Source organism: Protopterus annectens, chromosome 5.part0 (genome assembly GCF_019279795.1).
Source record: "Protopterus annectens isolate FY-2018-M chromosome 5.part0, PAN1.0, whole genome shotgun sequence".
Lineage (NCBI taxonomy): Eukaryota > Metazoa > Chordata > Ceratodontiformes > Protopteridae > Protopterus > Protopterus annectens.
Window position 1 is genome coordinate 973293287 of NC_056735.1, and position 16289 is coordinate 973309575.

Consider the following 16289-nt stretch of genomic DNA (forward strand, 5'->3'; position numbering starts at 1 on the left):
GCACAACCTCAGAAAACAGGTGCATAAAAGGAATTAAGACCATATTATCCAGGCAGTCAACTGAAGATGATTGATGTCAGGTTGTATCAAACACCCCTGTTCTTGTGTGAGTAGATCCATTCTGTGAGGAAGCTTGTGGTAATTGCCCCTGAACATTTCCAAAAGTAGGGAGAACCATGGCTGCCTAAGCCAGGAGGGAGTCACCACAATGATCTTGGTGGACTCATTCTGAATCTTCAGACATACCCTGGATATTTGTAGAAAGGCATACAGGAACATTCCTGTCCAAAGAAAAGAAAAGGCATATGTCTTTCAGGCCTTCTTGGATGGCGTCTTGAAAAATAATTTTGACAGTTGATTATTCAGAGAGGAAGTGAAGAGGTCTACTTGAGGAACTCCCCACAGATGGATCAAATCATGGAAGACTCCCTGATCTAGTTTCCATTCATGAGGCTCTCCCCTGGTGCTGTTCAGCTTGTTTGCCACACAATTTTGCTCTGACAGAATGTAGGATACCTGCAGAGTAAGACTGTGGTGTGAAGCTATATCGCAAGTTAACATGGCTAGTCTGCAACGGCACTGCAGCCTGTTCCCCTTGCTTGTTGATGTATCATGTGACTGTGGTATTGTCTGTAACCACTTGAAGAGGTTCTGGGAACCAAAGATGGTTCAGAAAGTTGAGTGTCTTGATCAGGGTAAGCATCCCCTTGATATTTACGTGCTTGCATCACTCCTTGGTGTCCCACACCTGCTGCACTTTATCCCTCCCGAAATTCCACCCCAAGCAAAGCCTGAAGTGCCTCTGGTGACTGACTGCTTAAAACAATGATGGAGAAGGGGAGACCAGGGTTTAAGGATATCTGTTGTCTCCATCAAAACATTTATCTTCTGACAAACCCCAGTACTGGGATCTGAAAAAATAACCGGTGTTAATTCTGGGACCCAAGAGATTTCTGATGTCAATGTATCTTTTTCATGTGGAGTCTTCCCAGGAATATCATGAGAATCATAATGCCATGAGACCCAAAATTCTGAAGTATTTTGTCACAGTGACTGAATGAGTGGAAAACCCTAGAAACAGCTCTAGAAAAAGATTATGCTTTTGTTTCCCTATGGAACAAAAGCTATTTGAACTAAGGTGTCTAGCTGACATCTAAGAAACACAATCCTGTGTGAGGGAGTCAAGAAAGACATTTGAATGTTCTTTTGGAATCCCAGCTTGTGCTATAGATCACTCACCCAAGAGAGAGGGACTTCTGACATTTTGAAAAAGACTCTGCAAAGATATGTAAACACGGACAAATGTGGACAATCTGTAGCCTGCAATGAGCTATAACTGAATGCAGAAACTTACTCTTAGTACAGTGAATAGTCTGAAGGGAAAGGCAGAGAACTGATAATATGATCCCCAAAACCTTAAAAATGTCTGAAATCTGAATGAAGAGGAATGTGATGATAAGCATTTTTAAGTCCAGGGTTACCAGGAAACTTTAGAGAGGAAGAAGAGGTAACAGGTTGTGAAGTGACATTATTTCATCATTTTGAATTCAGACACTATCACAAACAGGTTTAGGAAAAAAGACCCAGAACTGGTCTCCAAGTAAGTTCTTTTTTTTTCCCACCATGAACATCCTTGAATCAAACCACTTCTCCACCTGGGAGGAACTGGTTCTGTCACTCTTTGGAACAGAATGTGATGAAGAACAGGAAAAAACAGAAGATTCTGATCTGCAGGATGAGGAATGACCCCCTGGAAAGGAGGAACTCCCTCCCACTGCCATCTGTAACCCTCTTTAATGATTTTTCAGAACCCATTTGTCTGAAACAATCTGTTACCAAAAAAAAATGGAGATTCAAGGTCTCTTGAATAATCATTCTGATTTGATGGACTGTCCTTAGTTTTGTGAGGTTTAAAACTCCATTTTGGAACCCCCTTGCCACTTTTTCTTAGACATCTGTTTACCTGTTTTTGTTGAGACTGTTTATTTATTTATTTTTTTTTTGCCAAAACTGGATGAGGAGAAAGAAAATCCCTTGGAGAACTGGAAAAATGAGGGATTGAAGATCTTAGAGATTCCCTGATCAACTTGCTCCTTTCATCACACTTTTTTATCACCACTGCAACAGATGGGCCAAACACTAAATCTTTCTCTAAGGGAGAATTTAAAATCTCATTTTATATCATCTGAGAGGTTCTGAGAATCCTGCTAAGCAAACCTCCTTAAAACAGTACCAGTGACCATAGCTCTGGAAAATGTATCAACAGAATCATACATATACTGTAAACAATGAATACTGATCTGTGCAATAGAGAAAACTAAGTTATTTAAAACATTTTTTTCTTCACACAAAAAAAGCTATAAATAAAGCATTCCTCATACTTTCACAAAATGTCAGAACAAACTTTAACATATGAGCCTGACAATTTAAAATTTTGAAAATCAAAGCTGCAGAAGTATACACTTGTTTTCCATACCTAGCAATAATGTTCCCATCCTTATTAGAAAGAGCAGGATAGTCAACTAGGGCTATAGCTGCTGGGTTCAGATGTGGGAATAATGTATAAACATTTAAAACACTGAGGAACTTTACACATCCTGTCTACCTTTTTAGGGCCAGCTGTCTGACTATCAGGAAAATTGCAGATGGTAAGACACACAACTTCTAAAGCAGACAGGACAGGAGGAATGGTTGCAGGTTTCTAGAAAATTTTTCAGTAACAACTCATAGTATTTTTGGCGGGTGTGAGAAACCTCACGTGTTCTCCCACTAAAAAGAATGGGAAATTCTCAAAATAGCCTCAAAGAAAGAGGAAGAATCAGAAACTGAGCTCTCCTCTGAGTCTGAATCAGAAATCTGAGGACAAAACCCTGAATCCATCTCTGCATCCTCCTGTTCAGATTCAGAATCTTGAATATCTTCAGGAAAAGAGGGACCCCTCTTTCTTTTTCCAGAAACTACTCTACTAGAAGGATCAATAGCCTGAATTAAACCCTGAGCCAGACCTAGTAAACTAATCCTATCCAAAGAAATTTGAGTAGTATTATATACGTTTGGTTTTCTGTTTTTTTTTTTTTTACAGGAAAAATTGAGCTAACCATGTTACAAATACAGACGTTGCTTGCTCAGGGGTGGGCGCAGTATTTTACATAACAGGAAACCTTCCCTGTTCCCTCTCGCAGGATCAAGTGTCTCTCTCCCTTGCCTGCTCTGGGGACTCCAACAACCATTGAGGATATGGCTAACTCCCAGTCCGTAGTGGCTGTAGGTGCTACACCAGAGGGATTCAGAGTAAAAGATGAGTGGTCTAAGGTACAACAAATGGCCACGTCAGTCACCCACCTGCAGCAAAATCATATTGCTAGGCTGCTGTGGTGGCAAAGCTGTTTGCTTAACATGGTCTTTTTGTGGCTGGAAGGAGGACCAACCATGGGACTAACAATCTGTTCCATGGTCAAGCCGAAAATTGTGCCTTTTCCCTACAGAAGACAATCCGCAAATTGCCTGTAAAGCTATCAGTCCACAAAAGTTAACTTTTCTGACTGAAAAAACATTAAAAAGCACTTTCAAACACTATGGCAGCCCCATGATGGGAAATTAAGCATACTTTTTCCACAGAAAATATGTTATCAGTTAGTTTATACCACTTTAAAACTGACAGAAAGAAAAAAATGAGTGCTCCGTTTGAAAGTAGTCCATTAAAACACAACACTCCTAAATTTAAAATAACTTTCCTGAAGGAGAAAATAATAAAAAATCAGTAAATATACGAAAATGGAAGCTTTTTTCCCCTAAGGCTACTTATTTGTCCAGCAAAAGAAAACACAAGCTGACTGATGAGGAGTGTAGTCACTGGTGGCTCTGTGCACAAACTTGGTCTTTTAGTCAGCTCATCTTGACAAGTTTGGGCATGTGAAAGGTACCCTGAAGCTTTTTAAGCTGGCCGGCTGTTACATCTGTGGTAGGATATAACCCATATAGCTAAGGCTACTACAGCAGTGATCAATATGAAGAACATCAACCTCATATTGACGAAGACTTGACACAGACATGGTTAAGGAGAGGTGAATTGCAAACAAAAGATGAAAGATTAATAATGGGATGTTAGGGGAAACCAAGGTACCTAGGTAAAACACACTCAAAGGCATGAAGGACATGGAGACCCAACACAGAAGAAGCTACAGCCAAGAACTCTACCAGAAAATCAAGCTCTGTGAATATGGCAATGTTATTCACTGCACCACAGTGCCAATGTTCAGTTGCTTTCACACACATTCTGCCCAGACCATTTACAGTAGCCTGTTATTGTGTGCATGTTTGACTGTGATGGACAATGAAATAAATTATGGTCTAATATAGCAATAACCCATAATGCTAAATTTACCCACGGTTGGCGTGGTTTGGTCCACCATGACCCCCCCCAAAACGTGCACGCTGATTGGCCAGCGTGCCCGTTGTAAATCGAGTTATACTAATGGAAAAAGGTCCGGTCGCCCGGACTTTTTTCCATTAGTATAACTTCGATTTCAAAACTGTCTCGCTATGTTAAATGGGTTTAACATAGCGAGACAGCACAAAATAAAGCGGAGATCTCCGTTGCTTATTTTAAAGCTGTCTCATATGTTAAACCCATTTAACATAGCGACATGTTTAAAAAACGGAGAAAGCAAGATCTCCGTTGCTTTTTTTTAGTGTTTCGCTATGTTAAACGAGACAGTTTTAAAATAAGCAACGGACATCTCCGTTGCTTATTTTAAAACTGTCTCGCTATGTTAAACTCATTTAACATAGCGAAACACTAAAAAAAAAGCAACGGAGATCTTGCTTTCTCCGTTGCTTTTGCCCACAGCTCAACCGTGGGTAAATTTAGCATTACCCACACCCAGGCGTGGGTTATTGCTATAATACACTCCGTCCTCCCTTCCCACACACATACATACATAAATCACAACAATGTTCTTTTTACAGTGACTTCCGCGAAATGCAATGCAAATATTCTGAATGACTCGCTCCAGGGAAGTCAGAGCAGCAAATGTGTAACTGTGATCAACAACAGAAGGGTAAGTTATATTTACCCACATACTGTCCCTATCCACACCAGTTAGTCACGTTAACAGTGGGGAAAAAAAACAATAATGGACACAGTTATATATTCAGCCACAGTATCACCCTCACCTACATAAATAAGTGATAAGTTGCTCCTGCAAGCCAGTTGAAGTAACTTTGATCAACAGGAGTGTAAATCACCTTTATCTGCATACGTACCCAAACCCAGCAATTATAAGCAAATTGTGTTCTGCCTATCAGATTCTACCTGTAATTCAAAATTATATAATGGGCACAAATAAATTACACACGACAGTCAGCCACGGTGGTGCAGCGATTAGCATTCCCGCTGCACAGCACGAAGTTCTCCGTTTCCTTCCTCGGCTGGGGTGCCTTCTGTGGAGTCTGCATGTCCTCCCTGTGGTGGCGGTTGCTGTGGTTTCCTCCTACATACGAAAAACATGCCATAGATGGTTGGGACACATTAAATTGGTCCTAGTCATGAGTGTGTGCATGTGTGTACCTTTCAAGGTTGGGCGCTGGGCCAACAACTGCATACCGTAAACCTCCATTGCCCTCAAAGGGAAAGGCTGGAAGAAGGCTACAGTCAGACAATAAACTGCCGAACTCAAGAAGGATTAATAAGCACTAACACCACACCACGATCTTTTTCTGTACCCTTATCTGTCGGGAGGTTCATTGAGGTTTTATTTCGAAACAAGTAGAGGATTTATATGCTGCGGCTAAGCCCGACTCGTGGGCTACATCTATGGATGGAAATATTATTGGTTTTGCTTTGCTTTTAGCTCTTTTCTCGATTCAGCAGTCTACTCCACAAGGTAAGAAAATTGTAGTTAGCGATGCGCAAGGCAGTGAGTAATTTAATATCAAATAACGGCATAAAAAATGTAAACAGTGGATCGATTGCTGTTAAAACTCCGCTGCCAGTCATGAGCGGTCAGGATCCGCTGTGACGACCGCTAACCGGGAAAAGCCAAAAGAAGAAGAAGATTTTATTTTTTATTTACCTCAATCTCTGGCGAAATTGAAGTGTATTAACCCACCACCACCGAGTTCGCGCCCGCGTGCCCGCCATGATTGACATGTGGGAGGGCGGGATTAACAACGGCAATGTGCCGTGATTGACATCATGTCAATGACAAGCAATGCTAATGTAACGGTAAATCCATAGAGTTAAAAACGGAGCATTTAAGACACAGTAAACAAATGGAAAATTGCACCATATGACCACAGCAACTGTGGTTAAAAATTGAAAACTGTGTATTAGCCCTGCTGCACTTAAATCAGCTGAAGTAGCTTCCATGAGAATACTTTAGTTCAACCAGTAATAGCAGTAGTCAGACTGCTACTGAAGTATTTTGGGTACTTTTCCGTTATCGGGGCAACACTTGTAACGTGCTAGCAGGTGCACGAAATGATCGCACAGCCATTAGCCCTGAACTGGTAGTTTTGAAACAGACTATGCTCCTAACTATCCTTGTTATCAAGGCTAACTTCACTAAAAGCACGGTTATGTTTTTATTTCAAGATAATGTTATCCACATTTGTATACCTTCTCTGTCATCGTCTTGGATTCTTTGCAGTCTGTTCAGTCAAAGTTCCAAGTTCCGTATTTGAGCAATAATACGGCCATCGTTCGTTTGCTGCGGTAGCGTTGTCGCCTCACAGTCAGACGCTTTCCGGTTCGATTCTGAGCTAGAGCGTCTTCTGCATGGAGACATGCGTGAATGGGCGTACGTTCGTTGAGAAGGTTGTACGTCAGGGCTGGTAACTTGGCACGTAAAAATCAGCTACCAATCATTAGCGGACCGGAGTTCCGCTGTGGCGACCCCTAACCGGGAAAAGCCGACAGCAGCCATCGTTCGTTGTTAGAAATGTTCCTGACTTTTTGGCAAACTGCTTAACGAAATTGCATTTTCATGCAGTAGGATGCCGTATCTTTTATTAGGGTATGTTAACGTAAAATTTAAAGGGGAATGGTGTGGGATGTTTTTCGGTTAGTCTGATGTTCCTCATTGAATCGACAGGTTTATACTTTTGAAGATGGTAGTGGTTGTGTTGAGATGTACTATCCCATTGTTGGATAACAATGACTCACCAGACTGAGTAAGGAGAAGGTCACAGTAAGCTGCCTGTCGGGCGCTAGAATCCGCCACATAACGCAAGCACTCAGGTCTCTCAACAGCAGGTACAAGTACGGCTCAGTCATTGTCCACGCTGGTGTCAACAACCTGAGACGTACCTCCTTGGACTACATGAAAAGGGACATCGAGGAGCTCTCTGATTATGTAGCCCAGGCAGGTATGACCCTGACCTTGAGCAGTATCCTACCTTCACCTAGAATGATGCCACAATACAGTGATAAGATGATCAGCTTTAATAATTGGCTTAAATTCTGGTGTCATTCAAAGGGGATCCAATGTCTGTCTGCCTGGGATGACATGCTGGACAAGCCACGCTGCTTCGCAAGGGACGGCTTGCACCTGTCACCCCGGCTTCGGATATTGGCAAAGGCTCTTGCCACCCCATAGTGCCTTTTTAGGCAAGGCTCAAATTCTAAACCTACCACCCTAGAACACCAAAAGGAAAAAAACTAAGGGTAATGCTGCTCAATGCCAGAAGTCTCAATCTCAAGATGCACGCACTCGAGGCCCTTCTCAATATGGAGAACATCGATGTCTGTGCTGTGACAGAAACCTGGTTCAAGGCTCCTGAGAGCACCCCAGCACTAACAGGTTTCACCTCATATCATGCGTTCCGGCCCCAAAATCCGGACAACACCAAGAAAGGAGGGGGGGTGTCCGTATTCATAAAGGACACCCACACCTCAAGGTTGGTGGCAACGCACGATGCATCGGAGACCATCCAGGTGCAATTAACCATAGGCAAGACTGCTCTGCAATTTGTAGCATGTTACAGGCCACCCTCTCAAACTCAGGAAACTCACATGGCCTTCCTGAAAACATTGGAGGGGATAAATGTATCTCCAAACACCATCATACTAGGTGACTTCACCTACCCTAATATAGACTGGGAACACTACTCAAGCCCGAATACTCTAACCCAAAGATTCCTGGAGTTCATAAACTCAAATGCCATGGAACAACTAGTCACCATCCCCACAAGAGGAGAAAACATACTTGATCTCATCATCACAAACATGGGATCAAAATGTTCAACACCGGAAGTATACCCCTCACTGGTGAGATCAGATCATAAACTAATCTCGCTGGAGGTCCTCATCCCGCCCCCACCTGAAACAAAAAAGACCACAGTGAAAAACTTCTCAAAAGCCGATTTCACACTTCTAAAACTAGTGTGGTCTCCTTTAAGGCCCCTGAGCCAGTGGTAAACATTACTCAAACCGCTGAATCACTTACAAATGCCTTCTACCAGCACCTACAGGACTGCATGGATCAGGCAATCCCAAACAAAACTAAGACTCTCTGTACCAAAGGCAAGCGTCCAGTCTGGTGGACCCCAGCCATAAACAAGCTCTACAACAAAAGGAGGAAGCTACTACAAGATAGAGCAAAATCCTTGAAAGGTAAGACTCCTTTGATCATTATAAGTAAAAAACTAAGAGCTCTCATAAAATCATCCAAGGCAAATTTTGAGAGAAAAATCGCCAAGGACTCTAAAGACAATCATAAGGCCTTCTTTAGCTATGTTAGAAACCTAGGAGGAAACTCCCAGATATGCTCAGAATTAGTTCAAAATGATGTGAAAATTACTGAACCTACACACATTGCTAACATACTGGCTGACAGGTTCAGTGCAAACTTCTCCCCTCCCCAAAGGAGAGATATCTATTCCAGAGGATTGTAGCCCGCAAACATCTCGAACGCCCAGGTGAGAACTGCCCTCACTAAGGCAAAAAAGACAGCATCCATGGGACCGGATGGTGTCCCCGGCTGTGTGCTTCATGAACTCAACGAGGAATTAAACCCACAGTTAGGACAGCTGTTTAATCTTAGCCTCACCTCAGGATACGTACCCAAGGAGTGGCGACGGCGACTGTGGTCCCACTTCATAAGGCGGTGCCTCCACAGACCCTGGAAATTACCGCCCCATTAGCTTGACAAGCCTTATCTGCAAAGCCATGGAGAGGATCATAATGGAACTCATAAATAAAGACATAGGGAACTTGCAGACTTTGGATCCAACCCAGTTTGGCTTTGTCAAAGGCAGATCCTGCCTCTTAAACTTGGTTGACTTTTTGAGACAGTCACCAAGGCCATTGATGAGGAAAGGCAGTCCATACAGCCTACCTCGACCTGGCAAAGGCCTTGACACAATACCCCACTCAGGTATCATCGAAAAACTCATCAGCTTGAATGTAAACCCATACATCACAAGATGGGTTGCAAACTGGCTAAGTGACAGAACCCACAGGGTCAGAGTTGCTGGAGCCATGTCAGACTCAAAGCCTGTCACAAGTGGTGTCCCACAGGGCTCAGTCCTGGGTCCACTCTTGTTCGGCATCTACTTTTCTGAAGTACAAGCAAACACAGGAGGGTTATGGCTGACAAAGTTTGCAGATGACTGCAAACTGGGCGCCATAGTCGAAAACACATCTGATACAGATATCCTCCAGAAGGGCCTCACAGAAACGGATAACTGGTGCCAGAGCCATGGCCTGAAGTTAAACGCCAAAAATGCATAGTCATACCCTTCGGGAAAAACAAGGTTACCCCTAGCTACCATATAGGTGGCAATCCACTGAGCACAGAAAAAGTCATCAGGGATCTGGGGACCCAAGTTGACAGTAGCCTTTCGTTTGACACTCATGTTGCTAAAGTAGTTAGGAAAACCTTCTATATCGCCCACCTGATCATGAAGGGATTCACATCTAGATCAAGGGAGGTCATCGTCCCCTGTACTCATCACTCATTAGACCTATGATTGAGTACAATGCCCGTTCGGAATGTATCTGACCAGACACCTGATGCAGCTTGAAAGGCCCCAAAAGTTCCTCACCAAAAGGATAAAGGGTCTCAAAATATGTCTTATGCTGCCCGACTGAAAGAACTCCAGCTCTATTCAGTCTCATACCGCTTGCTCAGAGGTGACCTGTGCCTGACATATAAGGCCATGTCAAACCCAGATTTGATGAATATGCTTCACCTCAAAAATCTAGATCCCTCAGAACCACAAGGGCGGGAGACTTAAACCTTGACACGGTTATAAATAGAACGTGCTGGAGGGACAGATTCATCACCCAGAGACTCCCTATGCTGTGGAACAAAATCCCGGTACATGTGAGGCAGAGCACCTCGCTAGCCTTGTTCAAGAGGAATCTTGACCAATGGATGGGAGATCGCAGATATACCCCAGGGATTACTTCAGTGTCACTGCTTGACAGAGGCACAGAAAAATGATAGGCATAGTTTTTATTCAAACTAAAGGGGTGGCGAAAGCCACATAACTATGGGCTAGACTTATAAATGCCCTTGGGCAGATAGCCTAGTATGAACCTATGAACCTATGAACAAATGAGCCGCAACATTTGGGCTCTGCTGCTAAGTGTGTAGAGTCATTATCCTCACCTCCAAAGGGGACAGACAAAAACCTTTTCTAAGGGTGACAGACATTCTGGAGTCAAACAACTGCGCATTAACACTCCTACCATAAAAAAAATATATAAAATTAAATTATTTGTATTATCTCCATATCTCACTATTATTGCTTTAACAACTGCTTCAGGGCTGACAGTTGTGTGATCATTGAGCGTTAAAGCTGTTGCCCCGATAATGGAAAAGTACTGTATTGGGTTTATTAGTTCAGTCAACAAACTCTCACTAATGGACATGGGTAACCTGTAAGTGGTTAATCTCCCAACCCCATGCTTACACTTATCAAGGGTATCAGAACTTGTCAGATCACATCAATCACACAATTAACTTATGTTTCGCATATCGTATATATTACCTTGTGTTATGGTGGCATCTTTCAATCAAACGGTGGGTGGTGCAATCAAAATGCTCGCAGGCGGGATTTGGGCGGGGCTTGCTACTGCACATCTGGTGGGTTAATACACTTCAATTTTGCCCAATCTCTTAGCAGAAGAAATCCCGACAAAGCCTGTTATAATGTTGGGGACAAAGGCTCCATTGCGCCCCCCCTGCATTGCAAGCACCACTCCTTAAAGCCGTTAAAATGTTGCAGTATAGTTTCTAGAAATGGTGTGAACTCTGGCCAATTGACTGACTGAAAGGTGATTTACTGCACGCATTTTAGTTTTAATGTCCCTGATAAAACATTTCATTTGTGGTACTGAATGAAGTTTTATGTCCCTAATACAACATTACATTAATGTCATTTGGATTGCTATCGGCCACAGATGCTATACCCATGAACTACAACATAGGCGTTAGTATACTTAACATCGAAACTGTGATAAGAGACCTTGGGACACATGTGGACAGTTGTCTCTCCTTTGATAATCACATCGCCCCAGTGGTCAGGAAATCCTTCTATGTGGCACACCTCATCACAAAAGGTTTCTCATCCAGAAAAAAAAGAGGTCATTGTTCCCCTCTACTCATCATTCATTAGACCCATTATAGAGTACAACGTCCCTTTATGTACCTCACAAGACATCTACAACAACTGAAAAGGCCACAGAAATACCTCACAAAGAGGATTACCGGCCTCAAACAGATGTCCTACGCAGACCATCTCAAAAAACTCCAGCTTCACTTCGTCGCATATCACCTACTCAGAGGTGATCTCTGCCTAACATACAAAGCTATGTCAAACCCAGAGCTGGTGGACATGCTCCACTTAAAGAAATCCCAATCCCTCCGAGCTACACGCTCTAGGGACCTAAACCTTGTCACCACAATAAACAGAGCATGCCGGAGGGATAGATTCCTGTCCTAGAGACTTCCCATACTCTAGAATAAACTACCTATCTATATCAAGCAAAGCTCCTCATTAGCACTGTTCAAGAAAAATCTTGATGATTGGATGGGAAATAGGAAATTCACCCCGGGGATCACCTCTGTGGCTCTGCTCGACAGTGGCACAGGAAAATAATTTTCTTGGGTGGCAAAAGCCAGGTTACCTTTTTGGCTGGGCTTGTATAGGCCCCAGGGCCGATAGCCTAGTACCTACCTATGAACCTGTGAACCTATGAACATTCCAGTCCGCACACTGTTGAATAATCATACTGCTGCTGCTGCCTCCACAGGGCTGGAGGCGTGTTTGGGGCGGGTTTTGCTACTGAGCATCCTGCGAGGTACTACACTTGTAGATTACCCTCAAAACTAGGGACACATTTAGAAAGTTGCTAGAATAACAGGATTTGTGTTGGAATGTATTTTTAAAGGATACAAAGTCTGAAACTCAAATACATGTCATTATTTAGTAAGTTTAATCCTTAGCTCATCCCAGTGATTTGTAAAAAAAAACAAAAACAGAATTTTTATGGTTAGGTCCGAACACAAACTAATCACCTTGGGAATCCCCCCCCCCCCCCCCGCAAAGGTAACCACCATGAAAAACTTCTCCAAAGCTAACTTTGGGCTCCTAAAAACAGAGGTGGCTAATTTCATGGCACACATGCAAATGGAGAATAGTTGCGTGACTGCCGAATCATACACCAGTGCATTGTACGAACACGTACACAAATGCATGGGTCTCACCACACCCAATAGAACCAAGACACTCTCATCCAAAACAAGGAAGCCAATCTGGTGGTCTCCTGCCATAAACAAACTCTACAACAGAAGGAGGACACTGATGCAGAATAAGGTGAAGTCCCAAGACTGGAAAAACTCCCTTATCAGCCGCAAGAAAAAGTTGAGATCCCTCATCAAATCCTCTAAAGCTAGCTATGAAAACAGAATTGCAGCAGACAGTAAAGACAACCACAAGGTCTTCTATAATTATGTAAAGAATCTCCATGGCAATACCCAGTTTGCTTTGAGCTACTGCACAATGATACCTCCTATACCGAGCCAACAGATGTTGCCAATATAATGGCCAACAGATTCAGTGCCAACTTTACCCCTGCAAAAGGACCAATCACAATACCAGTAGATTGCCAGGCACCCAGTATTACTGTTGCAAAGGTAAAAACAGCACTGTCCAATGCCAAGAATACAGCTTCTATGGGACCTGACAGTATCCCTGGCTGTGTTCTATATGAACAACAGAGTGAACTGGCACCTCACCTGTTTGCCCTGTTCAAGCACAGCCTCACCTCAGGCTTTGTCCCTACCAAATGGCATCCTTCTACAGTCATCCCTCTCCACAAAGGAGGAGCGACTACAGACCCTGGGAACTATCACCCCATTAGCCTGATGAGTCTGATATGCAAAGCTATGGAATGCATCATCATGGACCTAATAAACAAGGATATAGGGAATCTCCAAATTCTGGATCCCACACAGTTTGCTTTTGTAAAGGGTAGATCATGCCTGCTCAACTTGGTTGACTTCTTTGAGTCAGTCACCAGAGTTGTGGATGAAGGCAAGGTGGTTCATACAGCTTATCCTGTTCTGGCCAAGGCCTTTGATACCATTCCCCACTCAAGAATCATAGAAAAACTCACTAAGCTAGGCATCAACCCCTGTATCACTAGGTGGGTTGCCAACTGGCTTACAGATAGAAACCACAGTGTGAAAGTAGCTGACTCCAAGTCAGACTGCCGACTAGTCACGAGTGGGGTCCCACAGGGTTCGGTCTTAGGTCCTCCACTGTTTGCTATCTACTTCTCAGAAGTCCAGGTCAACATGAAGGCACTCTGGCTGACAAAGTTTGCAGACGATTGCAAGTTGGGAGCTGTTATTAACTCCCCAAATGATGTTGACATCCTACAGAATGGCCTCACTGTGACCAACGGCTGGTGTCAGAATCATGGCCTTAAGCTCAGTGCCAAAAAATGTGTCGTTATCCCCTTTGGGAAAAACCCGGTTCCCATGAATTAACACATTGATGGTAGTCCAATGAATGCAGAAGGCATTATAAGAGATCTGGGAGCACAGGTTGACAGCAACCTCTCTTTTGATAAAGGAGTAGGCTGTCTCAAGGATCCTTTTCATCCACAATCTTGGCAATAAAAATTTACAATTAAACACAATATGGAAAACAGCCAAGAACTAATTGATAAGTATAGGCACACAAATCACCTCTCATATATTCCTGCTGACCGTATCTGTTCAGGAAGTTACCCAAGACAGTCCCAAAGTAGGCAGCATAACACTGATGAGACCAAATGTCACAGACTCTTACACATAATGTGCAGGATCCTATGCTATTGGCAACATCTGCTGTCAGTTTCTTGGCATGCCCAGAGGGAAGTTGTACTAGGAAGTGCTGTAAAATGCAGAGGAACAGCATCACACAAGAGAATTGTGTATGTGTCTGTATGGCATGTGAAGGGTGGTATAGTACTGATACATTATTGTGTGCAAGTGTGGGCAACAGCATGAAAAAAAACACTCCTTGACTGATGCTAAGTTCAACAGCACTGGATTTCCTGCAGGTAATGCGTAGTAACAGCGGTGTATCTCCACTTAGGTGTGCGGTAATATCCTTATAGCAGAACTTCATGCCATTCACCACTGGTATCCTACTCTTTTTGCAGAGTTATCAAAACCTGCTTTAGAGTGACATTGGGAAGGCATAGCAGTACCATTCTGCATCTGTGTCAGCCTTCAGCCTGATTTAGTAGTGTAGGATAGTCAGGTTAAACAAGTTCACACAAACTTCAGTGGGGAGTAGTAGTGGGATATACTACAGGCTTCTGGATAATCTCCCACCTTTCTCAGATGTGCTTAATATAGTTGTATTACACAAAGAGCAGCCTAACACAAGCCTTCTAAGGATTGCTGTAGCCACTGCACTGAATTCTATAGGTTCATAGGGTTGGGAGGGTGGCCTAATGGTTAAGGTGTTTGCCTTGCAAACACAAGGTGCAGGGTTTGAGTCTCACAAGGGGTAATTGGCTAGGCTTAAAATGGCTCATAAGGGCAGTTAGCTTAGTATGAACCTATGATCACTACATTGCCACTGTGATCAGAAAGTCCGTCTATGTGGCACATCTCATTACTAAGGGTTTTGCATCCAGGAAGAAAGAGGTCATTGACTCCCTCTACTCTTCCCTCATTAGGCCAATCATTGAGTACAATACCCCATTTGGCATGTACCTCACTAGACACCTGCAACAACTGGACAGGCAGCAAAAGTATCTCACAGAGGATCCTAGGCCTTAAACACTTGTCCTGTATGGACTGTCTCATATCGCCTACTTAGAGGTGATCCCTGATTGACTTACAAAGCCATGTCTGACCCAGCTCTGTTCGAAGTGCTACATCTAAAGAAATCCCAATCCCTCCGCACCACACGCTCCAGAGACCTCAACCTCATAACCACAATCAACAGAACAAGCTGGAGGGACAGGTTCATAATCCAGAGACTACCCAGCTATGGAATAGACTTCCCATACATGTCAAACAGAGCACCTCACTGGCCCTCTTGAGGATGAGTGAGGATAGAAAGAAAATAAATTTATCATGGATAACTCCTCCACTCTACTCGACAGACTAACACTGGGAACAGAGATGAGAGTGGCATGATGCCAAGGTAATCCTATGTGGCTAGGCTTGTAAAGGCCCAGGGCAAAGTAGCTAGGTACATATGCAGATGCACTATGAATAGCCAGCTAGTAATTCTCCAAAAACAAACTGTGTAAGTCAGATTCCTGAAAACACATCAGCTACTGTTTTACCAGGTTATGTGTTTTCAGACTCCTGAAAATGCAGTCTAGAAAAAACATACACATAACTTGGTAAAACAGTAAGTGACATACTGAAGAAGAGCATTTTAACTTAGGTGCCTTATTGGCACACCCTCAAAACTCCCATCTTTGTTTATATATATATATATATATATATATATATATATATATATGTATATATATATATATATATATATATATATATATATATATATATATATTTATATACACACACACACACACACACACACACACACACACACACACACACACATATATATATATATATATATATACACCTACACACACACACACATATATATATATGTGTATATATATATATATATATATATATATATATATATATATACACACACACACACACACACACACACACACATATATCTATATATATATATATATATATATCGGTTCATGGTTGATACTAGGCTATCAGCCCTAGGGCATTTATAAA

General features: G+C 42.8%; 1 protein-coding gene across 2 annotated transcripts in view; it reads left to right on the forward strand.

The window, feature by feature from the left end:
- Nucleotides 1–5332: 5332 nt before the first annotated feature.
- Nucleotides 5333–16289, forward strand: part of LOC122802910 (nectin-1-like) — a 2017182-nt gene continuing 2006225 nt past the window's right edge. For both annotated transcript variants that reach the window (XM_044072733.1, XM_044072732.1), the window contains exon 1: nt 5333–5885. In XM_044072733.1, coding sequence (XP_043928668.1) covers nt 5816–5885 — 70 coding nt within the window. In that variant the 5' untranslated portion in view covers nt 5333–5815. The remainder of the gene's footprint in view (nt 5886–16289) is intronic.